This window comes from Ornithorhynchus anatinus, chromosome 3, assembly GCF_004115215.2.
Source record: "Ornithorhynchus anatinus isolate Pmale09 chromosome 3, mOrnAna1.pri.v4, whole genome shotgun sequence".
In the NCBI taxonomy this organism is placed as follows: Eukaryota; Metazoa; Chordata; class Mammalia; order Monotremata; family Ornithorhynchidae; genus Ornithorhynchus; species Ornithorhynchus anatinus.
Genome location: NC_041730.1, coordinates 6,841,679 through 6,869,444, shown reverse-complemented (window position 1 = coordinate 6,869,444; position 27,766 = coordinate 6,841,679). Strand labels below are relative to the sequence as shown.

Below are 27,766 nucleotides of genomic sequence, written 5' to 3'. Positions count from 1 at the left end.
GTGAAGGGGGTGGGGAGGAAATTCTCACACAGAGACACCCCCCCTCCTGCCCCCTTACCCGGATTCCTCGCCCATCTGGGCTTGCACAAACGTGAGTCTGCTCGGTGCCATGGGCTCCCGGGGCACTACCCTACCTCACCTGGCAACCTGGCGGCAGGGGAAACCTAAAGGGCCCCGCCCTCCAACTCTCCCACCCCCACACCGCCAGGCAAGCCAAGGAAGAGGTCTCCTTCTCTGGGGCTAACACAGCCTGTTCTCTCCATCTGAGAGGGACTGGTGGAGAACTCTGGACCCAAGACAGGCATTTTGAGGTCAGGTTTGTTTCTGTGGGGTACCCGGCCCTCCCCCCACCCTCTGGTCAGGCAAGAAATCGATTAATCAATGGATGGAGGGCGGTTGGCGGCGGGGGCGAGGGGGTGGTCCTCGCGCCCTTCGAGAGCTCGGTTCCGGGCTGGTTTCCCTCAACTGACGAAGCTCCTCTTCCCAGCATATCCTGCTGCCATTGGGAGACATGATGGCATCCAGGGATGAGAGGATCAAGGGTCTGGGCCAGACATGGTCCCCGTCTCACTCTCTCTGAATTGAACAGGATTGTCTCGTAGGAAACTCCGTTATCCTGGGGACTGTGTCCTGTCCGGGTTTCGGGCGGGCCCATCCTGGACAGCTCTGGAAACATCTTGTGGCCCAGGAGACCTGACATAGCTCCTTCGGGCACTTCTAGGGCTTGTACAATGGTCTAGGAAGGCAGCCAAAGCTCCAAGTTGCCTTGTTGGTTGCCAAGATAGAGAAGACTCTCCCCGTCCTCTCTCACCTTTCTCTTCTCTCCCCCTCTCTATCCCTTTTTCTTCTCTCACCCTCTCTATCCTTTCTTTTCTCTCTCCTCCCTCTCCTCTCTTCTCTCCCCCTTCCTCTTTTTCCCTCTCTCTCCTCTTTCCCTCCTCTTTCTCATCTCTCTCTCTTTTCTCTTCTCTTTCCGTCTCCTCTTTCTCATTTCTCTCTCCCAATCCTTTCTCTTCTCTTTCCACTCTCTCCCTCCCCTCTTTCTCTTATCTCCCCCTCTCCATTCTTTCCTTCTCCTCTCTCTCCCCCCTTTCTCCCATCTCACTCCCTTTCTCTCTCTTCCTCTCCTTTCTCTTCTTTCATCTTTCTCTTCTCCCTCTCCTCTCCACTCCCTTCCTCTCTTCTCTCTCGGTCTCTCTTTCTCCTCTCCCTTTTCCTCCCAGATCTGGTTTGAGGGAAAAGTGTATTCTTGCTGCTGCTACTCCCGCTAGTTATTATATATTTGTTAAACACTTACTGTGTGCCAAACACTGTCCTAAGTGCTGGGGGAGATAGAAAGCAAAGAGACCAGACACAATCCCTGCCCCAGTGAGGGCTCACAGACTAACAGAGAGGAAGAACAGGTATCCCAATAATTCTACTACTACTGCTAATAATAATAATAATAATAATTGTGGTGTTTGCTAAGCGCTTACTTGTGCGAAGCCTTGTATTAAACGCTGGGGTAGATACAAGAACCTCCAGTCAGACAATATCCCCATTTTACAGATGAGGTAACTGAGGCCCAGATAAGTTAAATGACTTACCCAAAGTCTCACAGCAGGAGTAGAACTGCCTGGGCTCTGCAGAGACAGGTTGGGAGGGAGAGGTGGCTGGCGGGGGTGGTGGGGGGCGTTGAGGTGGGCGGGGAGAGATGGAGTGGCTTGAAGAAGATGAGGTCCAAGTATAGTTAGTCAGTGAGTTGGATATAAATAAACATTTAAAAGCCTCTTTTCATAGAAAAGGAGACTGGATGGGGAGGGCGGGAGGGAGGGGAGGAGGGTGGCCATCCACATTCTCCCTGAATCTGGACCCGTCACTCGTCCCCTCAGATGTCACGGGGCGGCTAAGAGTCACTCACCCCCTCCGATGTCACGGGGACGCTCAGCGTCGCTCACCTCCTCAGATGTCTTGGAGTGACCCAGCATCACTCACCCCCTCAGACGTCACGGGGCAGCTCAGTGTGGCTCACCCTCTCAGACGGCGCGAGGCAGCTCAGAGTTGGGGATGCGCAGAGCGCAGCCCAAGGGCTGCTGGGAAGCTCCTGGTCCGGAGCTGGGGGACAGTAAGGCCGCTCCCGGCCCCGAGATTGCTGCCCAGTCCAGACGGCCCAGACGTGGGGTACGTTTCCCCGGGGAGACCGAAGGCCTAGCATCCTGGTCCCTCCACAGTCCGCGGCCCAGGTCTCGGACAGGACGGAACTGGTGGGGTGACCTCTTTGGGGGTGCTCTGCCTGCTGTCCCTCCATTGGTGGGGTGGGGCTTCCGGCTGCTCGACTGAGAAGTTAGGACAGAGTCAAGGCCAACGGGGCAGAATCACCCAAGGGTTGGTCCTGACCAGAGAGCGGGCACCCAGAGCCCACCTCCTCTCCGGCGGGAGGGGCGCGGCGACCCTCCGGGGACCGGGCAGGGACCCCTTCCTGGGACCGGAAGTCCAGGGGCCTAAACTTATTTAGGGAAGGTGAGTGGGCATGGTCTCCCACCCTCCTCGGGGCCACAGCCACAGGAAATCTGGGCCGGTGAGGGGAGAGGAGTCGGGCGGCAGGCGGGGAACGTTCCTGATCCAGCTGGTGGTCTGGGAAAGGGCCGGGGCCCCCGGAGGGGAGGGGGCATCGGGGAAGCAGAATCCGAAGACGGCCAAGCCCTCCCCCTGCGGGATACCTGCTCCCTGCTGGAAAGCGGCGGCCTCCTCCCGTTATCGGGGAAAGAGAGCGAGTATGTGGTGCCGAGAGGCCAAGGCTCGAGGAGCCCGCCGGGACGGTCGTGGACCTGCAGGCGAGGTGCCACCTCCTGCCCCGATGGGGTCCCCACCCCCGGGTTGCGGCCCTTAGCTTCTCCGGACGGCGTGCCACATGGACACCGGTCTCCTCAGGGTGGCCAGCATCTGGTTCCAGTGAGTGATGCCCATGCCGCTGGTGGCCGGCCCGATGACCACGTGGCCGATGCTGTCGGCCCGGCCGTCGCCGCAGCTCTCCGCCACCGTCACCCGCAGGGACAGATCCTGCGGGGGCAGAGGACACGGCCATTACGTCCCGGGGCTTGAAACCCACCCCCCGGCCCCGAGCCACAGCCGAGGGAGTCTCCGCGGGCCGGTCCCCGCTCGACCCGATCTGGGCTGGTGAGGCTAGAGCAGGGCCCCAGCTCGAGACCTGAGCCACCCAGCTGCTCTGTGGGCAGGGGTGGGCGTGTAGGAGCGGCGCAGGGGCAGACATGCACGTGTGGGTCAGTGCATGCATGTAGTACCCGTGTGCACGAGCAGCCTTGCATGTGAGTGCAAAGTCTTATTAAAATTGCATCTCCTCTAAGAGGTCTTCCCCAGTTAAGTCTTCTTTTCCACGACTCCCTCTCCCTTCTGAGTCATGACACGCACTTAGATCTCATTGTAGGCAGAGTATGTCCGTTGTATTTTTATATTGCTCTCCCTGGTGCTTAGTACACGGTAAGTGCTCAAAAAATAGGACTGACTGATCTGGAGCACTTGATATTCACCCCTCTCTCAGCCCCACAGCACTTTATGTCCATATCTGTTCTTTATCTCTCCCTATTAATGCCTGTCTCCCCCGCTAGACCGTAAGCCCCTTGTGAGCAGGAGCCCATCAATCGACTGTAGTGTATTGGACTTTCTCCAAGCATTTATTACGGTGCTCTGCATACGGTAACCGCTCGATAAATACTATTGATTGACTGCATGGCTCCTGTGTGACTGCCTGCACATGTGTGAATAAGTGGGCACGTGACTGTGTATGTGTGTGCCTGTGTGTACGAGTGTGCAGATGTGTGTTTGAGTGTGTCTGTGTGTGTGTATGCCCTCTCCTCTGCATTAGGCTGCTGTGGCCTGAACTCCGGAGCCAACCCTGCCGGGGGTGATGTAAATCAGGGTGGTGGGAGCCAGTTTTCCCCGTGTCGGTCGGTCCTCGGCCCACCGGTTCAGTAAAAATAATGGAGCATAAGGAGCCCAGTTCTCCCCCCTTCGGGTTGGCAGGGAGGCGGCGGGCACCGCGACTTTTCGCCTGGCAGAGGGCAGACGATGACCCTCGGGATCCTCCGACTCCTCCAGCCGGAGGCCTCCAGAGAGCCCGTCGGCCGCCCGCCCGCCGCCCGCCCTCCCGAAGCAGCTCCTTCCCTGGCGGCTGCCCCCGGGGGGCAGGGGAGGGGGCGAGGAGGCTGTAGTGGCCCATCTTCAGGAGGCTTTGCCCTTCCCCGGCCTCCATTCGGAGCAGCGTGCGCGCGTGCGTACGCCTGCGTTGTGTGAGTACGTGTGTGTAGTGGGTCGGCGGGGCGGGGAGGTTGGCCCTGACCTGCAGCACGATGGCCGGGACGGAGAAGATCATGGCCTCGTTGAAGACCGGGTTGGGGTCATCCCTCTTCACGGCGGTCTTCTTCTTGCTCATCTTCCTGCCATCCTGCAGCAGATACACCTTGACGAAAGGATCTGTTTGGGGAGAGATCGGCCGGGACCTCCATCCTCTCGGATTTTTCAACTGGTTTCTAGAATCGGCGGCCAGCACGGGACGTGACACAGAGCGGGAGCTTAACCAACACCCCGACGTGCGAACTGTAGAGGGTAAGCTCACCGTGGGCAGGGACCGTGTCTGTCTATCGTCGTATTGGAGTCTTCCAAGCTCTCAGAGCCGTGCTCTGCACACAGTAAGCGCTTCATAAATACGATTGAATGGATTGAGTGAATGAATGGATGGGACAGTAGTAGCACGAGGGGGTGCTTGGGGATACTGAGGGCGCCGGAGCGGCCAGGCCTCGGGGGCGGGCCGGGGGTCGCCACGCTGCATACCTCGCACTCACCCGCGCTCGTCTTGCCACCGGTCCACACTAGGTTTTTGGCTTTCACCACCACCACGGTGAGTCGCTCGGCCGTGGGCAGGTAGCTGAGGGACAGCAAGATCTCCCCCACCGCGTCGGCGGCCTGCGGGCACAGAGACCCCCCGCCCCCGGCGGGGCCGAGTTCGCCGGGGAGAGGGGAGGACAGACCGGGTCGCTGGCCGGGACCGGGAGGGTGGCCCGGAGCGGCGACTAGACTCCCGGAGGAGAGCCGGCCTGCAAGTGCTCAATGAGAAGCGGCTTAGCTCAGTGGAAAGAGCCCGGGCCTGGGAGTCAGAGATCGTGGGTTCGCATCCCGGCTCTGCCACTTAGCTGTGTGATCTGGGGCGAGTCACTTAAACCTCTCTGTGCCTCAGTTACCTCATCTGTAAGATGGGGACTAAGACTGGGAGCCCCACGCGGGATAACCTGATAACCCTGTATCTACCCCAGCACTTCGAACACTGCTTGGCACACAGTAAGCACTTAACAAACGCCATAATCATTATTATTATTATTAATAAATGTGATTGATCGATCGATTCCTCCCCGTTTGGAAGGGGGCACGGCCGACGAACGGAGAGTAGCGGGGCCTTATTCGTCTTCCTGTCGAGCTCCCTGAGGCTGGTGGAGGTCTGGGCTGAAGCATGGGGGGCTGGCAGAAGCAGGGCCAACCAGAGGCTGAGGGAGGAGGATGGAGGGCCCACAGAGACAAGGAATCCGACCGGGGCCGGGGCTAGCCTGGCTACTGGGTGGACAGGACCCCCCAGTCCAGCCTCGATCCTGCCCGGGAGGGGCGGCACTGGGGGGCCGCGGGGCCGGGCAGCGGGGTCCTCACCTTGTTGAGGTCCTGCAGGTAGAGCCACCCCGTGAAGGGCTGGACGGTGAGGTCCAGGACGGACAGCTTCAGCTCCACCACCCCGGTGCTCACATTCCGCTCGTCCTCGTCGATGCCGAACACCGAGAACCTCAAGCTGTTCTCCTCTAGAGCGGAAGGGTCCAGGGGGATGGAGAATCTCTCGTCAAAACAGATGGAAAAGGCGCTTCTCTGGATCTGCGGGAGGGGAGGGGGTGGTCACGGATGAGCCCCCCCCCACCCCCAAACCACCGCTCCCAGGGCAGCGGACCCCGTCAAGCAGCCTTGACCCCCCCGGCCCCTGGCTCACCCTCTACTCATTCATTCATAAAGACCTGCTGTATGCAGAGCACTGTACTAAGCGCTTGAAAAGCACAATTTGGCAACAGATAGAGACGATCCCTACCCAATGACGGGCTCACCCGGCTTGGAACCCCCTCCCCGCACTCAAACCCACAGATGGCCGCTCTCCCTACTTGACCATGAGCTCCTTGAGGCCAGGGTCTGTGCTTCCCAATTCTGCTGTATTGTACCTTCCCAAACGCTTAGACCAGTGTTGGGCACAGGTTAAGCCGAACCAGTAAATACCACTGAGCGCTTCAAAGCCCTTCTGAAATCATTCATTCCATCGTATTTATTGAGCGCTTACTGTGTGCAGAGCACTGTACTGAGCACTTAATCAAGTTTAGTATAGTGTTTTGCACACAGTAAGTGCTCAATAAATACTATTGAATCCCTCCTCCTCCTCCTCCAATAAGGCTTCCCTGATTAATTCCCAGCATCCCGAGTTTCATCGCCTTCATAGCCACCGCTGGCGTGTGTGAATGTATTTCTGTACACCCGTATATGCAGGTGTTGATTCAATTATTTATTCCGATTTCTTTAGCTGTAAATATTTTTATTTCTGCCTCCCCGATTAGAGGGTAAACTCCTGATGGACAGGGAACGAGTCAGTAGAGTACGGGCCTGGGAGTCAGTAGGACCTGGGTTCTAATCCCGACTCTGCCACTTGTCTGCTGGGTGACCTTGGGCAAGTCACTTCACTTCTCTGCATCTCAGTTATCTCATCTGGAAAGTGGGGATTAAGATGGTCAGCCTTGTGTGGGTGAGAGTTTGGGTCCAACCTGATTATCTTGTATAATAATAATAATGTTGGTATTTGTTAAGCGCTTACTATAGGCAAAGCACTGTGCTAAGCACTGAGGGGATGCGAGATGATCAGGATGTCCCACGTGGGGCTCACAGTTTTAATCCCCATTTTACAGATGAGGTAACTGAGGCCCAGAGAAGTGAAGTGACTTGCTCGAGGTCACACAGCAGACAAGGGGCAGAGCCGGAATTAGAACCCAGATCCTCGGGACTCCCAGGCCTGTGCTCTATCCACTAGGCAACTCTTCCCGCTAGGCCACGGCCTACCAAGGGCCCAGCCCGGGAGCCGCCAAACGAGTGGAAAAACCCGGTTCTGGGAGGCAGGGGACCTGGGTTCTAATCCCGGCTCCATCACTTGTCTGCTGTGTGACTTCGGACAAGTCACGTCACTTCTCTGGGTCTCAGCTTCCTCATCTCTTCTCCCTCTTCCTTAGATTGTGAGCCTCAGGTGGGACAGGGACGGTGTTCAACCTGATTATCCTGTATCTACCCCAGAGCTTGATACAGCGCTTAACACATAGTAAGTGCTTAGCAGATGCCTATTTTATTATTACCCTCCCTCCTGAACTGGGGTGGAGGATGTGCTGAGCTCATTTCCTCCCACGGCTGGGCAGCAACAGCAGAAGGAAGAGGGTGGTGGAGCAAGAGAAGCAGCATGACATAGTGGATAGAGCGCAAGCCTGGGACTCAGAGGACCTGGGTTCTAATCTCACCTCGCTACTTGTCTGCTGTGTGATCTTGGGTAAGTCACTTCACTCCTCTGGACCTCAGTGACCTCAACTGTAAAATGGGGATCGAGACCGTGAGCCCCATGTGGGACAGGGATCGTGTTCAATCCTATTTGCTTATATCCACCCTAGCATTTAGAACAGTGTCTGACACATAGTAAGCGCTTAACAAATACCATAATTATTATGATTATTAGACACCCACAGTCTCATAAATGCCCAGGTCCAGCCCTGGCAGGAGGAAAGAAGTCACTGCTGGGAAAGGCCTGGAGTCATTAGGGAGGGAAAACCACACAGCCTAATGGATAGAGCATGGGCTTGGGAGTCAGAAGGCCCTGAGTTCTAATTCTGGCTCTTCCACTTAAATGTTCGTGTTCTTTGGCAAGTCGCTTAACTTCTCTGTGCCTCCCTCATCTGCAAAATGGAGATTAGTACCGTGATTCCTAAGAGGGACATGGACTGTGTCCAACCTGATTACCTTTTATCTACTCCAGAGTTTAGTACAGCGCCTGGCACAGATTAAGTGCTTAACAAATACCATAAAAAAAGGAAGAAAATAGTCAGCAGGAAGGAAAAGGATTCAGATACCCTGCAGGCCAGGCCCAGAACCTGGCGTCTTGCACTCAGCTTCATTAGGCATTAAGGTCAGAAGCTCACAGGAGTCCTGGCTGCAGGAGTGAGAGAGATTTGGGGGAAGAGTCCAAAAAAAAAACCAGTTCTGGAAAAGAAAGTGCAATCAGGGGTTGGCGGACCCAGAAGTGCTATGGGGCGGTTGTGAATAGTTACGTCTTTTTTTGGTGGGGGAGGGGGCAGAAGGGGTGATGTGGGAATTGGGGGGACACAGTGATAATAATAATGATGGTATTTGTTGAGTGCTTACTGTGTGCCAAGCACTGTTCTAAGCCCAGGGGTAGAAACAAGATAATCTGATTGTCCCACGCGGGGCTCAGTCTTAATCCCCATTTTATTCATTCATTCAATAGTATTTATTGAGCATTTACTATGGGCAGAGCACTGTACTACGCGCTTGGAATAATAATGTTAATAATAATGTTGGTATTTATTAAGCGCTTACTATGTGCTGAGCACTGTTCTAAGCACTGGGGGAGGTAGAGGGTAATTAGGTTGTCCCACGTGAGGCTCACAGTTAATCCCCATTGTACAGATGAGGTAACTGAGGCACAGAGAAGTGAAGTGACTTGCCCACAGTCACACAGCTGACAAGCAAATCGGCAACAGATAGAGACAGTCCCTGCCCACTGACGGGCTTACAGTCAAATGTCCGGCCCTGAGCCACCCTGGTCGTCTGCCTGCCTGAGCACGGGCTGGGGAGTCAGAGGACGTGGGTTCTAATCCTGGTTCCGCCACTTGTCTGCTGTGTGACCTTGGGTAAGCCACTTAACTTATCTGGGCCTCAGTGACCTCATCTGTAAAATGGGGATTAGGACTGTGAGCCCCACGTGGGACAACCTGATTACCTTGTATCTACCCCTGCACTTAGAACATTGCTTTGCACATAGTAAGCGCTTAACAAATGCCATTATTATTATTATTATTACATCGGGCAACCCTGAAAGAGGCCCCCGGCTTTCTCCCTTTCTTCTGCTCACCTGCCCTCAGTCTCTCTCCCTGTCTGTCTCTCCCCGTTTCCTCATCTCTACATCTTCCTGTCTCTCTATCTCCCTGTCTTTCTCTCTCTCCTCTCACCCTTCTCCCCATCTGCTGCTCATCTTCTCTATCTCCACTACGCTTTCCTTGCCTTCCACTCGCCTTGCCTCCTTCTCTTCCTCTCAGTTTCTCTCTTTCTGTCTTAGTCTCCCCCTTCTCTCCTCCCTGTCTTCCCGATCACCTTCTCCTGCTCACTCTCCCTGTCTTTCACCTCTCTCCCCATCTCCTGCTCTCACTCTCTCTTTCTCTACCCCCACCCCCTCTCCCTTTGTGTCTGTTACAGACTCCACAGTCTCACTGTTTTGCTCATTATGGGACCTTCGTTGCTTTCAGTGCAATTAGGGTTTGTCACCTGCCTGGCTTCAAGGGTCTCCTCCGGCCGCTCCCGCCGCCCCTTTACCTATCCTCTCTCTTCTCCGGCTAATAATGTTAAAGTGCTTACTCTGCGACAAGCCCTGGGAGTAGATGCAACCAGATCAGACACAGTCCCTGTCCCACATGGGGCTCTCACAGTCTAAGGGGGAAGAAAAAACAGGGATTTTATTCCTGTTTTCGAGATGAGGAAACTGAGGACCAGAGAAAGGAAGTAATAATAACTGGGGTATATGTTAAGTACTTACTATATGCCAAGCACAGTATTAACCACTGGGGTAAATAGGAGATAACAATAATTATGGTATTTGTTAAGCACTTATTATGTGCCACTGTGGATGTCTCCACCTGGATGTCGGCCCGCCACCTAAAACTCAACATGAGCGAGACTGAGCTCCTCATCTTCCCTCCCAAACCCGGTCCTCTCCCAGACTTCTCTATCACCGTGGATGGCACGACCATCCTTCCCGTCTCTCGGGCCTGCGATCTCGGTGTCATCCTCGACTCGTCTCTCTCGTTCACCCCACGCATCCTATCCGTTACCGAGACCTGCCGGTTTCACCTCTACGATATCGCCAAGATCCGCCCTTTCCTCTCCACCCGAACGGCTACCTTACTGTTACGGGCTCTCGTTATATCCCGGCTAGACTACCGTGTCGGCCTTCTCTCTGACCTCCCTTCCTCCTCTCTCGCCCCGCTCCGGTCTATTCTTCGCTCCGCCGCCCGGCTCATCTTCCCGCAGAAACGATCTGGGCCTGTCACTCCCCTTCTTAAACAACTCCAGTGGTTGCCCATCGACCTCCGCTCCAAACAGAAACTCCTCACTCTAGGCTTCGAGGCTCTCCTTCACCTCGCCCCTTCCCACCTCTCCTCCCTTCTCGCTTTCTACCGCCCACCCCGCACGCTCCGCTCCTCTGCCGCCCGCCTCCTCGCCGTCCCTCGGTCTCGCCTATCCCGCCGTCGACTCCCGGGTCACGTCCTCCCGCGGTCCTGGAATGCCCTCCCTCCTCACCTCCGCCAAACTGATTCTCTTTCCCTCTTCGAAACCCTACTTAAAACTCACCTCCTCCAAGAGCCGTTCCCAGACTGAGCTCCTCTTCTCCCTCTACTCCCTCTGCCATCCCCCCTTTACCTCTCCGCAGCGTAACCCTCTTTTTCCCCTTTTCCCTCTGCTCCTCCACCTCTCCCTTCCCATCCCCACAGCACCGTACTCGTCCGCTCGACTGTATATATTTTCGTTACCCTATTTATTTTGTTAATGAATCGTACATCGCCTCGATTCTATTTAGTTGCCATCGGTTTTTACGAGATGTTCTTCCCCTCGACTCTATTCATCGCCATCGTTCTCGTCCGTCCGTCTCCCCGGATCAGACCGTAAGCCCGTCAAACGGCAGGGACTGTCTCTATCTGTTGCCGACTTGTTCATCCCAAGTGCTCAGTACAGTGCTCTGCACATAGTAAGCGCTCAATAAATACTATTGAATGAAAGTCTCACAGCCTAAGTAGGAAGGAGACTAGGAACTGAATGCCCATTTTGCAGATGAAGAAACTGAGGGCTAGGGAAGCTAAGTAACTTGGCCAAGGTCATAGGGCAGGCAAGTGGTGGAGCTGGGATTAAAATCCAGGTTTCCCAATTTTCTGTCCTGTGCTTCTTCCACTAAGCCACACTGCTTCTCCCTTCTCACTCCTCCAAGTTCACCTTCTAGCTGACTCTCCCTTTTTTTCCCTGGTATTTAAGTGCTTACTATGTGCTAGGCACTGAACTAACCACTGGGGTACATACAATCTAATAATAATGATGGCATTTGTTAAGCGCTTACTCTGTGCCAAGCACTGTTTTAAGCGCTGGGGGGGAGTACAAGGTAATCAGGTTGTCCCACGTGGGGCTCAGAGTCTTAATGCCCATTTTCCAGATGAGGGAACTGAGGCCCAGAGATGTGAAGTGACTTGCCCAAGGTCACACAGCTAAGTGGCAGAGGCAGGATTAGAACCCATGACCTCTGACTCCCCAGCCTGGGCTCTTTCCACTGAGCCATGTGGACATAGTCCCTGTCCCACTTGGGACTCACAGCAGCAGAGCCAGAATTAGAATCCAAGTCCTTCTGACTCCTAGGTCCTGCCTCGGTCCCCTTGCTCACGCCTTCCTCCTGCATGGAATTCCCTTCCTTTCAAAATCCCCCAAAGTCAAGTCAGTCAGTCAGTCAATTGTATTTATTGAGTGTTTACTATGTTCAGAACACTGTACTAAGTGCTTGGGAGAGTACAATATAATAATAATAATAATAATGATGGCATTTGTTAAGCACTTACTATGTGTCAAGCACTGTTCCAAGCACTGGGCGGGGGGGTACAAGGTCATTAGGTTGTCCCACGTGGGGCTCACAGTCTTAATCCCCATTTTCCAGATGAGGTAACTGAGACACAGAGACACGGTCACACAGCTGATAAGGGGCGGAGGAGGAATTAGAACCCATGACCTCTGACTCCCAAGCCCGGGCTCTTTCCACTGAGTCATGCCGCTTCTCTCGATGTGTAATATAACAGTCACATTCCTTGTCGGCGACCAGCTTACAGTCTAGAGGGAGAGACAGACAGCCCAAGGTGCATCCCAGTACCACATTCATTCATTCATTCAATAGTATTTATTGAGCACTTACTATGTGCAGAGCACTGTACTAAGCACTTGGAATGTACAAATCGGTAACAGATAGAGACAATCCCTGCCCATTGACGGGCTTACAGTCTAATCGGGGGAGACAGACAGACAAAAACAAGCACCTCCTGCCAGCCTTCCTCCACCGACTCCCTGGGCGCAGGTGACACCACGTGACTTACTTGTCCCGCTCCTCCTACCCCACAGGAGAGAAAACCGGGAGACCCAGGAGATCCTAGTCCAGCAGAGACGGCACCGGACAGCGGCTGCTTCTGGGGAGCGGCGAGTGCAGCTTCGAGCTGGACCTCACGGCCACCGAGCCTTTCATCGGGGTGGACCGGACTGACCCGAGCTCATTTGGTCAGACCTGGCCAACGCCAGCGTGGCCTCTCGGCGGCTGGCAAACGCGGGTGCTCCTCGAAGCCCGAGGCTGGAGAAACCAACCTCACCCTCCTCCTGGCAGTGCCCCATTGAGACGGGTCAAGCGTGACCCCGGCCTGGGGGAACGTGGCCAGCCACCGCCCCTCCCCGACGCGGGGGCCGGCACTTACCCGGGAAATGCCCACGATCTGTTCATCGGGCAGCAGGCTGACGCGCACGAAGCAGGACTGGAAGCTGGCGTCCTCCTTCTCCGTGAGATCTTTCCCCTGCAGGACGGTGACGTGGAGGGCGTGGACGGCCACCTCGTACTCCAGGGTCACTTCCACCTGGCCCAGGGCGAAGTCCTGGCCGAAGTTGTTGGTGATGGAGGAGATGGAGCTGAGCGAGTCGGCCGACAGGGATCTCCTCAGGGGGCCGAAGGGCGCCAAGTCGGGGTCCCGGTTCATCAGCTCCAACGTGCCCAGCTCGGTGACGTTCTCCAGGGAGTCGTCGATCTGCAGCCCCGCCTTGAGGCTGGGGGGCGTCCTCTCCGAGCCCTGGTAGGGGGCCCAGGCTGTGCTGCGCTGGGAATGGGAGAGAGAGAAATGGCAGCCCCCTCAAGGAGTCCCCACGACCCCCCGGGCACCCCCGGCTCAGGTCGGGGAGGTCAGAGACGGATCTAGTTCGCCGAGACAGGTTGCCGTCGTGTCCTCCCTTCTCCCCTCTCACGGCTGCCCTCCACCTCGTCCCTCGCCGCCCCAATTCCTCCCGCCCAGCCCCGCCCGGGGAAGGGATCAAGCCCCCAGACCCATCAGCCGCACCGCCCGCAGCCCAGCTTCCAGTAGAGCTGAGGGGCCGGTGCCCGTCGGAGCCTGGTGTGCGGCTGGTAGACCGACGCTGGCCAGGATGGGCCTCCTCTGCCCCTCGGGCATCCAGCATTCAGTTTTCTCTGGGGTTCCTCTGGGTTATTCACTGATTGAAAGCTTTGGATGTTTCCGGTTCTCTTTCCCTCGGCTTTACCGAACTCCGGGCTAGGATTCGCTTCCGACCTTTGGCCGGGCCCAGCCCCCGTCACACCTGGTCGTCCCAATCAGGGACAGGGCCCGGGGTCCGTGGGCGGGAAGGCGAGATCCAGAGCCCACAAAGACAGAGGCCTCTTTCCTGAGGGCAAAGGGGTCTTATGGACATCCCACTGTACATCGATTCTTTGGGCAAGAGGTCGCCAGGGGGAATCTACTGGGTCAGGTCCCTCTTGGCTCTTATTTCTTCGATGGCCTTTTTAGAGATAGCTAGAGCGTCCCCTTCCCGGGAAAGAAATCCTGGGTAAGGACCTAAGATATTGGACTCTTCCTCTGCCTCCCCCCAGGGTCTGGGAGCCCTTTGACCCCCTTCCCAGCCCCGGGGCATTCTGCACCCTCTAACCTTCCTCCTGGTCTCCGAGTAGGTCATTCCATACTTCTGCTGGAGGTAGCGGTAATCATAGTTGGGAAATGGAGAAGGGATGGGAAAGCTCCCGGATTTCCAGAGTTTCCACAGGTTCACGGCAGCTATTCCAAGCAGGACCAGGGCCCCGGTGACGTAGATTCCGACTTCCCATCCCGGGGGGCTCTTTATGACTAGGAGGACATGGAATCGTTGGGATCAGTAAGCCCCTCCCTGGCTCCACCTCTGTACTGGGGGCTCCATTGCCTTTGTTTATATTAATGTCTATCTCCCCCTCTAGACCGTAAGCTTATGGGCAGGGAATGTGTTTATTGTTATACTGTACTCTCCCAAGCACTTAGTACAGTGCTCTGCACACAGTAGGCACTCAGTAAATACGAGTGACTTTGTCTCTGTTCATGGGAGAGCCTCATCCCAGGAGTCTTATTTTATAGGTGGGGAGACTGAGGCAGAAGAGGAGTCTCCTGAAGTCCGGCCTGGGGGCCTCCCACCACCCTGAGAAGCAGTGGATAGGCCATAGGCCTGAGAGTCAGAAGGACCTGGCTTCTAATCCCGACTCTGCCATTTGTCTACTGGGTGACCCTGGGGAAGTCACTTCACTTCTCTGTGCCTCAGATCTCTCAACTGAAAAATGAGGATTAAGACCGTGGGCCCCATTTGGGACTGTGTCCCACCTGAATAGCTTGTACAAAGTAAACAGGTCAGACACAGTCCCTGTCCCACATGGGGCTCACGGTCTTAATCCCCATTTTACAGATGAGAGAACTGAGGCCCAGAGAAGTGAGGTGACTTACCCAAGGTCACCCAGCAGACAAGTGGCGGAACCGGGGTGAGAACCCAAGTCGTTCTGACTCCCAGGCCCAAGCTCTATCCACTGGGTCATTCTGCTCCTCTGCTTGGGAGGCAGGGGACCCAAGTTTTCTCTGGGGTCGGAAGCGCCTTCGGTCTTCCTGTCATTCTTCCCCCATCTGTGGACCAGCACGTCACAGTCTGCCTCCCTCTCCCACCTCCAAATCCTTCCCGCCAATTCCTCCATCCCCCGCCAACCCCAGAGCCCCTGTGTCTGCATCTTCCCTCCCCGACCGCCCCTCGGACAGCTGCCCCGGCCTCGGATGGGCCCCATTCATGGGACTGTCTTCACTATGGCCTGCACCTCGGGGTGCACTCGGCCCCCACTTCCGCCTGGCCTGCTGGCAGCTGGTCCACCCCATCTCCCCACTCCGCACCGGGGTTCCCGGCTCTCGTCACCCGCCCATCCCGCACCGGAGGTTCCCGGTTCTCGTCACCCACCCGCGCACCCTACCCGGTGGTTCCCGGCTCTCCCCAGCTGCCCATCCTGTCCCGCGGCTGCCGGATCTCGTCACCCGCCCCCCGTTTGCAGGGGTTTCCGTCTCTCGTCACCCGCCCACCCACCCTGCCCCGTGACTCCCGGCTCTCTCCATCCACCCGCTCTGCACCGTGGCTCCCAGATCTCCGTGGGGGGTGTGAGTCTTTGCCCGCTGGATGGTGGGAGTAGGCTGGGGCCCACACCCTCCAAGGGGATCTCTCAGCTCTCCCTCTCTCTCTGCTCCTGGCACAGCAGAATCTGTGTCACTGTCCGCCCAGCCAAGCGGACGTCCGGCCTCTTGGATAACCCGGGACCAACGGCCACCCTTCCTCTGGCCCTGGGGGATGGGATGATCTGACTGGCTCTTCTCATGGATGGACTCGCTGGCTGATGGCCAACTTTCCCTTCTGGCAGAGGCCTGGGCTCTGGTCTGCCACTGCCTGAACTCCACAATGTGGTGGAAGGGGAGGTGGTTTTGCGGTGGGGGGGGCCTGCAGCTCGTGCCACCCTGCCCCCAGTGATGCCGGTGCCACGTTGACTCTCCCGGCAGGTTGGGCTGATGCTGGGCAAGTGCTGGCTGATGAGCATATTTGGGGCTGGAAGCAGAAAATCACCAGGACGAAATGGTGTGGCTTAGTGCAAAGAGCCCAGGCCTGGGAGTCAGAGGACCTGGGTTCTATTCCAGGCTCTGCCCCCGCCTGCTGTGTGACCTTGGGCAAGTTGCTTAGTTTCCTCAAGTGTAAAATGGGGCTTAAATACCTATCTCCCTCCCCTCTAGGCTGTCTGACCTGATTATCTTGTACCTATCCTAGAGCTGAGGACAGGGTTTGGCATGTAATAATAATCACCTAGTAAGCGCTTAACGAATACCATCATTATTATGATAATAATAATAACGATGTCGGTATTTGTTAAGCGCTTACTATGTGTGGGACACTGTCCTGAGTGCTGGGGTAGATACAAGCCAATCAGGTTGGACACAATCTCTGTCACTCATTCAATCGTCCCACAGAGGACTCACAGTTTAAATCCCCATATTACAGATGAGAGAACTGAGGCCCAGAGAAGTTGTGACTTGCCCAAGGTCACGAAGCAGACTTTAGTACAGTGCTCTGCACATAGTAAGCGCTCAATAAATACGATTGAATGAATGAATGACAAGTGTGGAGCCAGGATTAGAACTCATGACCTTCTGACTCCCAGGCCCACGCTCTATCCACTAGGCCATCCTGCTTCTTCCTGGTGATTTTCTACTTCCAACCCCAAATATGCACATCAGCCAGCGCCTGTGGGAAAAGCTTATGAAATTCCACAATCATTATTACTATTATTAGTGCTGGAAGGATGTCAAATGGGTAGATTCAATCACACTCCTTATGGAGGGAGAGGGATTTCTGGGAACAGCAAGCACATCTATGAGCACAAACACACACGTGCAAGACCAGGAGAGAGGAGTCCGGCAGGTGGGGGACCCCAAGACTCCTCCCTCCTCCCCACAACCAGCACTGTGGCCCCCCAGGCCTTCAGGAGCCAGCCACGTCCCTCACCCCTCGCCCCATCCCTCCCTCCCCACCACCACTTCTTCTCGTCCCCCTCGCAGGGCTTCCCCATCCCCATCCCATTCCCCAGAGCCCAGAGGCTGCCGCTGCAGCCCTCCTCCGTGGTGATGAAGGTGGGAGGAAGCCGTGCAGGGGGAGGGAGAAACGCTCTGGCCGTCTCCACCGTCTCCACCTTCACTGTCTCTGTCAGCAAAGCCGCCACAGGCCTCAGTCTCTCTCCTGGCCCTTCGGGCCTTCAGGCCCGGGGCCAAGATGGGGAGGTGTGGAGCCTGCTCGGTTGGAACCTCCCAAGAGTCCAGACCAGGAGAGCCATTCTGGCCTTTTAGGAATCAAACATCCAGCCCCGCCTCTGGGGGCACCAGGAGAGGGAGTGATTGATTGATGGATTGACCGATTGACTGATTCCCCCCATCCCCGCCCCCCGGCTCCCGGCGCCCCACGCCAAGAGGGCTGCCCGCTCCCCAGCGGCTTCTCCGGATCGGCCGCGGCCTTGAATCTTTCCCACAGGGAGCATCTCCCCCTCACTTTTCCACTCTGCAGCTGGGCACGCAGCCAGGCCTGGCCAGCCCCGAGCCTCCACACCCCCAGCCCATCCGGCCCAGCCCCCCTTCTTTTATTTTAAAAAGCCTCCCGCTCCTCCTCCTCATCCTCCTCCTCCCCGGCCAGAGGCCTGGACATCCAGCCTGTGGTGATGATTTTGTTAATGAGATGTCCATCCCCTTGATTCTATTTATTGCTATTGTTTCTGTCTGTCTGCCTCCCCCGATTAAACTGTAAGCCCGTCAATGGGCAGCGATTGTCTCTATCTGTTGCCGAAATGTACATTCCAAGCGTTTAGTACAGTGCTCTGCACATAGTAAGCGCTCAATAAATACTATTGAATGAATGAATGAATGACCCCCCCGCCACTGCCAGGCCCTCCGGGGAGCCTAGTGGGCAGTGGACAGTGGGGGAGACCCTCCAATCAAATGGGGTGGGGACTCCCAGGGTCAGCTACTCACCACTGATCCGGCCTTCCGCTATATCCACGGCCATTTTCCTCAGCTGGAGCAACCCCCTGGAAAGGCAAATCCACGAGCGGTCAGACCCGGTGGACCCCGGGGAGCAGCGACCCATCGCTCTGACTCCCCGGGAAAATGGGTTGTGGGGTGGCCGAGCCCCATCTCCGAGCCCCTCCCTGCAACCAGGGGAGATTTCCCAGATTTTCCAGGGAGACCCTCATGCAGCCAGGGAAGGGGATCCGGTGGGCCTCCTCCTCAGCGGGCAGGAGCCGCTCCACTTCTTCCCCCGGTGGGGGCAAGGGCAAGCAGGGTGAGGGCAACCCCATAGCCAACAGTCAGGTCGGAGGGCGGTCCCTGGAGGGCGGTGGCTTCCTGTCACCTTAGCGACTCCCCCACCCCCACCCCTGAGGGTGCCACAGATCGGAGAGTGGGGATGGCCAAGTGGCAAACTCAATCAATCAACTCTATTGATTAATCGATTGACTTATTGATTTAGAAAGCAGCGTGGCCTAGAGGAAAGAGCACAGGCCTGGGAGTCTGAGGGCCTGACGCTTATTCCAGCTCCACCACTTGTCTGCTGAGTGACCTTGGGCAAGTCACAGTTCTCTGTGCCTCAGTTACCTCATCTGGAAAATGGGGATTCAATCCTACTCCCTCCTTTTTAGACTGCGAGCCCTAAGTGGGACACGATCTGTGTCTAACCTGATGATCTTGAATCTTCCCCAGTGCTTAGTACAGTGCTTGGCACATAGTAAGCGCTTAACAAGTACCATAATCATTATCATTTATTGAGCGTTTGTGCAGAACACTGCACAAAGCTCTTGGGAGGGTAGCAGCGTGGCTCAGTGGAAAGAGCACTGGCTTTGGAGTCAGACATCATGGGTTCGAATCCCGGCTCTGCCACTTGTCAGCTGTGTGACTTTGGGCAAGTCACTTCACTTCTCTGTGCCTCAGTTGACTCATCTGTAAAATGGGGATTAAGACTGTGAGCCCCACGTGGGACAAACTGATTAACCTGTATCTACCCCAGCGCTTAGAACAGTGCTCTGCACATAGTAAGCGCTTAACAAATACCAACATTATTATTATTATTACAATAGTTAGATGGCACAGTTCCGGCCCTCCGGGATTTTACAGGCTAGCGAAGGAGGCAGATATTAAAATAACTTACAGGTAGGGGCCAGAAATGGAGTTTAAAGATATGCATATAAGTGCTGGTGGAGGAGGGGGACGGAGGTTAGTCCCCAAGTGCCTAGGTGGTGCAGAAGTATCAAAGAGGCAATTTGGGGGGAAAGGAGAGAAATGAGAGATAAGTCCTTCAGAGGAAGCAGTGTGGCCTAGTGGAAAGAGCACAGACCCTTTTTTATGTTATTTGTTGGGCGCTTACTGTGTGCCAGGCTTTGTTCTAAGCACTGGGTGGGGCGGACACAAGATAATCAAGTTGGAAACAATCCCTATCCCACAAGGGCCTCATAGACTCAATCCCCATTTGACAGATGAGGTAACCGAAGCACAGAGAAGTGAAGTGACTTGTCCAAGGTCGGAGTGGCAGAGCTGGGATTAGAACCCAGGTCCTTTGACTCCCAGGCCGTGCTCTTTCCATTAGGCCACGCTGCCCCTGGGTTCTAATGACCTGAGTTCTAATGTTGGTTCTGCCACTTTCTTGCTGGGTGACCTTGGCCACTTCAGTTGACTTCTCTGTGCTTCAGTTTTCTCACCTGTAAAATGGCGGTTAAATATCTGGCCTCTATCCCCTTTGGATTGTGAACCCTTTGTGCGACAGGGACTGTGTTCGATACGATTATGTCTAGCCCAGAGCCTAGAGCAGTGCTCGACACATAATAAATGCCTAACTAATATCATAATAATAATGTCCACCCCAGTGCTTGGCAAATAGTGAGCGCTTCGCCAATATCATGATATAATTTCCAAGGGCTTTGAAGATGGAAATTAACTGTGGTATTTGGTAAGCGCTTACTACGTGCCAGACACTGGACTGAGCACTGGGGTGGATATGAGCAAATCAGGTTGTCCCACATGGGGCTCACAATCTCAATCGCCATTTTACAGATGAGGGAACTGAGGCCCAGAGAAGTGAAGTGACTTGTCCAAGGCCACACAGCAGACAAGTGGCAGAGCCGTGTTTAGAAGCCACTGACCTTCTGACTCCCAGGCCCGTACTCTACCCACTATCCCAGGCTGCTTCCGGGAAGAGCAGTGTCCTGCCACTCGTGCAGAGGGGGTGGCTGTGAGTGCCTGGGGCTGGGACCAGAGAGAAAGCATCGTGGCCTAGTGGATAGAGCCTGGGCCTGGGAGTCAGAAGGACCTGAGTTCTAGTCCTGCCTCTGCCACTTGTCTGCTGTGTGACTTTGAGCAAATCACTTCACTTCTCTGTGCCTCAGTTACCTCATCTGTCAGATGGGGATTTAGACTGTGAGCCTTCTGTAGGACAGGGACCGTGTCCAACCCGATTAGCTTGTACCTACCCCATGTTTAGAACAGTGCCTGGAACATAGTAAGCGCTTAACAAATACCACAATTATTATTATTATTACCAGACCATCTCCCGCCCACACCTAGGACTGGCCATAGCGATCCCCCTCGGCAAGGGCCACGGTGGCCACGCCCTCAGTCCAGCCCAGTTTGGCCGCAGATGGAGGCGGGGAGGAAAGAAGGGGGCTCCAGGCAGCAGGTGCTCAATGCAGAGGAGACCACCGGACAGACGGTGCCCAGAGTCCCTGAGGTAAAGTTTCCGGGGGAAGCCTCTCGTCAGCCAGAGACAGCCCAGAGGTGACCCAGAGATAGCGGGGCCCGTGCCTCATTTGCTGATATTGGCACTTTGCAACTGGAATGGAGAGGGAGGGCTGTCAGACTACCAGCGGAGCCCGAGCTAGGAAGAGCCAGTGTCCTCCCGCCTCTCTGTCTCTGGGCCCTGGGTGTTAGCCCTGCAGTCTGACTGGGCAGGGAGCGTGGGAGGATGGGAAAATCCCGTTCTCTGCCTGTACTCTGCTCCACTGCTTTCCCTCTCCCTCTGGCTCCAAATGGGTTAAGAATCAAGACATCTCCCTCCACCGTTCCCCTTTCTGAGGACATGGAAACTTGCCCAGGGCCAAAAGCCGCCACCACTGAATTCTGCTTCCCGGAGGCGTCTTCATTGACCAAAAACTAGAAAACCGGATCAGGAAGGCCGGATCTGGGAGATGGGCAGGTGGAGTGTGGCGTCAACTCGACCGCCGTCCCCGGGCCAACGGAAGACCCCGATCGGAGTCCGGATCCGGCAGATCCTCCGACCCTCAGCCAGACCGGAGCCGACCAAGGCTCCAGTCGAGTGGTTGAGCTGTTAGGCCGCCCATCGGGTATGCTGACCCCAGCTGCATGACAGCGCTAGCGGGGAGGATGTCAGTCAGTCAATCATATTTATTGAGCACTTACCGTGTGCGACCACTGCACTAAGTGGGAGAGTACAATAGAACAATAGAACAGAACTTTCCCTGCCCATGGTGAGCTTTCAGTCTAGAAAGGGAAATGGACATTAGTCAGTCAATCTTATTTATTGAGTGCTTACTGAGTGCAGAGCACTGTACTAAGCGCTTGGGAGAGTAGAAGTAACATGGCTTAGTGGATAAAGTACGAGCCTGGGAGTCAGAAGGACGTGGGTTCTAATCCCGACTCTGCCACATGTCTGCCGGGTGACCCTGGGCAACTCACTTTAGTTCAGTTACCTCATCTGTAAAATGAGGATAAGAGTGTGAGCTCCATGTGGGACAGGGACTGGGGCAAATCTGATAAGCTTGTATCTACCCCAGCATTTAGAAGAGTGCTTGGTACATAGTAAGTGCTTAACAAGTACCATTCTTCTTATTATTAACCAAAGATCTGAAATATTTCCTGCCCACAACGAGCTGACTGTTTACTTGTTTTGTTGTCTGTCTCCCCACTTCTAGACTGTGAGCCTGTTGTTGGGTAGGAATTGTCTCTATCTGTCACTCAACTGCAACTTTCCAAGAGCTTAGTACAGTGCTCTGCACACAGTAAGTGCTCAATAAACATGACTGAACAAATGAATGAACGAATAGAGAGGGAAACAGATATTATTCAGTCAGTCAGTCAGTCAGTCAACTGTATTTATTGAGCGCTGTCTGCAGAGCACTGTACTAAGCACTTGGGAGAGTACAATATAACCACAGAAGAGACATATTCCCTGCCCACAATGAGCTTAGAGTCCAGAGGGGAAGTCAGATATTAATAGAAATAAATAAATGACAGATACGTACATAAGTGCTATGGGGCTGGGAAGGAGGGATGGAGAAAGGGGGCAAATCAGGGCGATGCAGAAGGGAGTGGAAGAAAAGGAAACGAGGGCTTAGTCGGAAGGCCTCTTGGAGGAGATGTGCCTTCAAGAAGGCTCTGAAGCCGGGGAGCGTCATCGTCTGGCGGTTATGAGGAAGGAGGGCGTTCCAGGCCAGAGGCAGGACGTGGGCGAGAGGTCGGCGGCGAGAGTGACGAGATCACAGTGAGAAGGTTAGCTCTAGAGGAGCGAAGTGTGCGGGCTGGGAGTGTGGGTGTTGGCGGGATCCCTGCATGGCTGTTGGAAGGAAACCGGCTCCGGGGAACAGGGAACAAGTTGGACCCCCTTTAGATGGGGCAGCTCAGCCATGTTTGGCCGGGGGGGGGGAAGGGGGTGCTGCCTCCTTGTACATCTCCCCAGAGACTTCGAAAAAGCTCAGGATGGGGGTCCCAGTTGGGGACAAGGAGCAGGGTCTGATATTTATTCAGGATATTTATTCCTATCGATGTCTGTCTCCCCCTCTAGACCGTAAGCGCATGATGGGCAGGGACACATCTGCTAATTCTGTTGTATTGGCCTCTCCCAAGCGCTTAGAACAGTGCTCTGCACATAGTAAGCGCTCAGTAAATACACTGATTGATCGAGAGTGAGGGAGGGTCCAGGAGTTTCCTAGTAACCTGGGCCGAAGGTGTAAATCTACAGGGGGCCCAAGATCCTCCTCGGCGGTGTGGTCTAGTGGAAAGAGTAGGGAAGTGGGAGTCGGAGGACCTGGATTCTAAACCCAGCTCTCCCCTTGGCTTACCAGGTGATGTTGAGCAAGTCACTTCGCTGCTCTGAGCCTCAGTTTCCTCCTCTGTAAAAATGGGGACAAAATACCTGCTCTCCCTCCCGCTTTTAGATTGTGGGGTCCAATCAATCCATCAGTAATATTCACTGGGCACTTATGGGTGCAGATCACTGCACTACGTGATTGACGAGAGTACTTGGCCTAGTGGAAAGAGCTCAGGCCTGGGAGCCACAGGACCTGGGTTCTAATCCTCCCTCGGCCTCTCGCCCACTGGGTGACCTTGGGCAAATCATTCACTTTTCTGTGCCACAGTTTCCTCATCTGTAAAATGTGATTCAATACCGGCCTTCCCTCCCCTGTAGACGGTGAGCCCCATGTGGGACAGGAACTGTGTCTGCTGATTATCTTGTATTTACTCTAGCACTTATAACAGTGCTTGGCACGCAGTAAGCGCTTAAAAATATTATTATTATTATTTATTACAATAGCGTTGTCCCCTGTGTTGGGTAGGATTTGTGCCTTAGCTGATTAGCTGGTATACACCCTGGCAGCCAGCACAGTGTTTGCCCCGAGAAAGTGCTTAATAAATACCATGAGTATCGTTATTTTTTTTATGGCATTTGTTAGCGTTTACAATGTGCCAGCTACTGTACTAAGCGCCTGGGAGAGTACGATACAACAGAATTAGCAGACACGTTCCCTGCCCATAATGAGCTTACAGTAGACACGTGCACGTCAGGTTGGACCCAATCTATGTCCCACGTGGGGCTCTCTGTCTTCATTCCCACTTTATCCAAGGCACAGAGATGTTAAGCGAGTTGCCCAAGGTCACACAGCAGACAAGTGGTGGAGCCAGGGTTGAAACCCAGATCCTCTGACTGTAGACTGTGAGCTCACTGTGGGCAGGAAAGGTGTCTGTTTATTGTGATAATGTACTCTCCCAAGCGCTTAGTACAGTGCTCTGCACACAGTAAGCGCTCAGTAAATGCTATTACCTGACTGAGTGACTGACTCCTAGGCATGGGCTGTATCCACTGAGCCACACTGCTTCTCCATAGGCCATGTTGCTCATCCTGAGCATTTCTTCGGGGGGAAAGCATTAGACACAGTGTAGCCCAGTGGAAAGAGCACAAGCCTAGGATTCAGAGGACCCGGGTTCTAATCGCAGCACTGCCACCTGTCTGCTGGGTAACCTTGGGCAGGTCACTTCACTTCTCTGTGCCTCAGTTTCCTCAACTGTAAAATGGGGATTCAATACCTATTTTCTTTCTTACTTAGACTGCGAGCCCCATGTGAAACAGGGACTGCGTCCAACGTGATTATCTTGTATCTGTCCCAGAGCTTAGAACAGTGCTTGACACACGGTAAGCCCTTAACAAATACCGTTATTATTATCATCATCATAAGCTGTGGGAGGCTGAACAGTGTAATTCCAATTTACATCACTTGATGGGGTGCGAAGGAGGGTGGGAGTAACCCTAATTATAAGTTTTATAATGATGGTATATATTAAGCGCTTCCTAGGTGCCCGGCAGTGTGCTAAGCCTGGGGTGACTCAAGATATAACCCATTAGTATGTTTGAGCTTGACGCTTCTCACCTTGGAAACTCTGGAAAGAATAAAGGGCTCGGCTCCCTGTGGGCGGTGGGAACAGACTCAGTTTCCCCCTCCTGGGGGCGGACGGCCTGGGGCGCTCGGTCTGCCCCGCAGCCTGCCCATCCTTCGCTACTTCACCGGTTTGGGTTAGTTCTTTTCAGTCAGAGACCTTCCCCCTCCCTCCGGCCTCTCGGGACCCCTGCCCTAGGGGTCTCCCAGGGGTCTAAGCCAGCGGCCCGTGGCCCGTGGGGAAGGGGTCTGTCTAGGGAACGGACAAGGCCCGGGGCCTGGCAGGAGGCCCGGGTTCGGACGGAGCCACCCGAGGCTTAGTTACCTCTGTGGAGAGAGCAATCATCTGGGGGGGCAGGGAGCAAAGCCACCCCAGGCTCTGCCGCGCCACTCGTGCCAGTATGAACCAGCCCCGGGGACCGCAGGGGGCCTGGGCTGGGGTCCCGGAGATGGTAGGAGAGCGAGGAGAGGGTGAAGAGGTGTGGGCTGGACCCCTGGCAGTGGTTGGGGAAATGAGGGGAAGAGGAGCTGAGACCCTGGAAACGGCTGGGGGAGAGAGTAGAAGGGGGGGACTGGGACCCCAAAATGGCTGGGAGAGAGAGAGAAGAAGAGGAGGCTGGGGTCCTGGCAAAGGTTGGGGGAGCTGGGTGAAGGGGGTCTGGGGCCCTGGAAATGACCGGGGGAGTCAGGAGAAGAGGGGGCTGGGACCCTAGAAATGGGGAGGGGAGTGAGGAGACGAGGGGGCTGGGGCCCTGGAAATGGGGAGGGGAGAGAGGAGAAGAGCGGTTGGGACCCTGGAAATGGCTAAGGAAGCAAGGAGGAGAGGGAGCCGAGACCCTGGAGATGGCTGCAGGAGAGAGGAGAAGAAGGGGCTGGAACCCTAGAAATGCCTGGGGGGTGAGGAGAATGGGACCCCGGAAATTAATTAATTAATTAATTCATTCAATAGTATTTATTGCTTGCTATGTGCAGAGCACTGTACTAGGCGCTTGAAATGTACAATTCGGCAACAGATAGAGGCAATCCCTGCCAAGAAAGGGCTGGGGGGGTGAAGAGAAGAGGGGGGTGGGACCCCAGAAATGGGTCGGGGCCAAGATCAAGGTGGAGGGGTGGGAGATGCGTCCCTGACAATAGTTGGGGGGGAGGGGAAGGGGGGCTGGGACCCTACAAATAAGGGGAGGGGCAGCGAGGAAGGTCCTGGCCCCCTGAGGATTGGGGAGAGGGGACTGGGTCCCTAGAAATGGCGTGGGGGGAGCTAGGGGAAGGAGGCGGGGACCCCGGAATTGTCTGGGGGAGCGAAGGGAATGGGGGGGTGAGGGGGCTTCCCCCTCCCCGGGGACCCCCACCGCTTGTCACGTGGTCAGGGCAGAGTCGAAGGCAGCAAGGGGCGGGGGGGGGGGGGGGCAGGGGATCGATGGATCACGGACCTATGGGTCGATGGAGAGGACTCGGCCAAGGGTCTCCAAGGCCGCCCCCCGAGCAAGCGGAGGATGGGGGGGTGTCGATTCCCAGGCCGGATTTAGGGGACCCTCCTCCCCCCAAAGACCATCCCCTTGGCCGGTCCTGCCGCCCCCTCCCTCCGGAGAGCTCCAGCCAACTTTCCCCCGTCCTCTGCCGGGGGCTGGAGCCCCCTCCCCCCCGGGGACCATTTCTTCGTGGACCCCCCAAGCCTCCCCCCCCCGCCCGTGCGTGTTTCTGGGCTAGGAGGGCTGGCCAGTAGGCGAGCAGCTGCAAAGGCCCTCTCCGCCCTCCCTCCCCCCCGACCGGCTGGGCGCTTACCTCTCCGGGCGGGGGTCGTCACGGCTCCATCTCCGGGAGCGGGGGGTCCCCCCCGGAGCAGGGGTCCCTCTGGGGTCCCTCTGGCCCTCGGCGCAGCCCGCTGTGAAATCGGCTCCTTCGCCGCCCTCCCGCCGCCCCCCAGCCCCGACTCCAGCGCCAGCATCCGAGGCGGGGGGGAACCGTAGTTGGCCGCTTTAATTCTTTCTCCGAGAGACTGTTCCAGGCTAAATCATTCAATCTCTCCTCCCCGCACCCGCGCACACACGCACCAGCCCAGAAACACGCACAACCAGCCCGCACACACACACACCCTCACAAGCCCGCACGCAACGCACATTCACAAACACGCACGACCATGTGCATACACACACACTCACAAGGACCCCCCCCCGCCTTCATCCTCCCATACACACCCTTCTATCCCTTCACCCCATGCAGAAATCCAGGATATTGTGATCCAGCTCCGGCCCTCCGGGAGCCCCCCGTTCCCACGGGGCCCACAACTTTGGGGAGGGTCAACCCCGGGATGCTCCCCGCACCTGCCACTCTTCCCTTCCACCCCCAACTCCCACCCTCCTCCTCCTCCTCCTCCTCCTCATCCCGGCGGGCAGGGACCCAGGGAAGGACCATGGCTGTCTGCAGGCCCAGCAGCCTCCGCAACCCCTGTGGCTCCAACAGTAATGGTATCTTTTAGGTGCTTACTGTGTGCCAAGCACTATACTAAACCCTGAGGCAGAGGCAGGTTAAGCAGGATGGCCGTAGTTCCCTGTACCACACGGGGCTCATAGTCTAAATAGGAGGGAGAGCAGCCCCACAGCCCCAGCGGGCCCAGGCCTCAGTCTATCCTTTTTCTCCGGTTGCCCAGAGATCACTCCCCAAACCCTTCCACCCACCCGTCCTCCGCTCACGTCTCCAATAATGTTCCCAAGGCCAACCTTTTCCTTCCCTCCTCCTCTCCCTCCCGGTTTCCAGGGTCCCCTGCCGAGAGGCGGGCTGTCCAGCCGGAGTGCCTGACCCTTCTCTCGTGGACCTTCGATGGGTGGGAGGAGGGCCCCCAGATAGATCTCTTCGGGGGTTGCATCCCAAGGCGGAGACTCTTGCCCCCTGGAACCCAAATTCAGGGAGAGCCAGGGAAGGGAAAGGAGTTCCAAAGCTCCTTTCCCCTCACGGCCTCCAGGGCTCTTCCTCCCTCCCCTCGAGTCTCTCCCACCCTCTTCCTCAAAGCTCCCCCGCTTTCTCCCTCAAGGCTCTCGCTCCATTCCCTCAAGGCTCCCCAGCTTCTCCTTCAAGGCTCTCTATCCATCCCCTCAAGTTTTTCCCTCCATCCCCTCAAGGCTC

The 27,766-nt window shown here is 55.8% G+C and overlaps 1 protein-coding gene across 1 annotated transcript; it reads right to left on the bottom strand.

Annotated features, from left to right (window-relative positions):
- Positions 1 to 1,534: 1,534 nt before the first annotated feature.
- On the bottom strand, positions 1,535 to 26,837 carry SYT12 (synaptotagmin 12). Its single transcript, XM_029060756.2, has 8 exons — positions 26,429 to 26,837; positions 17,970 to 18,025; positions 14,062 to 14,255; positions 12,831 to 13,223; positions 5,692 to 5,907; positions 4,839 to 4,959; positions 4,337 to 4,470; positions 1,535 to 3,039 (listed from the first exon to the last, which is right to left on the bottom strand). The coding sequence occupies exons 2-8, from the start codon at positions 18,001 to 18,003 to the stop codon at positions 2,866 to 2,868; spliced, it is 1,266 nt and encodes a 421-aa protein (XP_028916589.1). The 5' UTR covers positions 18,004 to 18,025; positions 26,429 to 26,837; the 3' UTR covers positions 1,535 to 2,865.
- Positions 26,838 to 27,766: the final 929 nt, after the last annotated feature.

Coding starts and splice junctions, on each gene's coding strand:
- SYT12 (XM_029060756.2), bottom strand. CDS start 18,003: ATGGCCGTGGATATAGCGGAAGGCCGGATCAGTG. Junction 13,224..14,061: donor ACTCGGAGACCAGGAGGAAG/GTTAGAGGGTGC, acceptor TCCCATTCCCAG/CGCAGCACAGCCTGGGCCCC. Junction 5,908..12,830: donor AGATCGTGGGCATTTCCCGG/GTAAGTGCCGGC, acceptor CCCCTCCCGCAG/ATCCAGAGAAGCGCCTTTTC.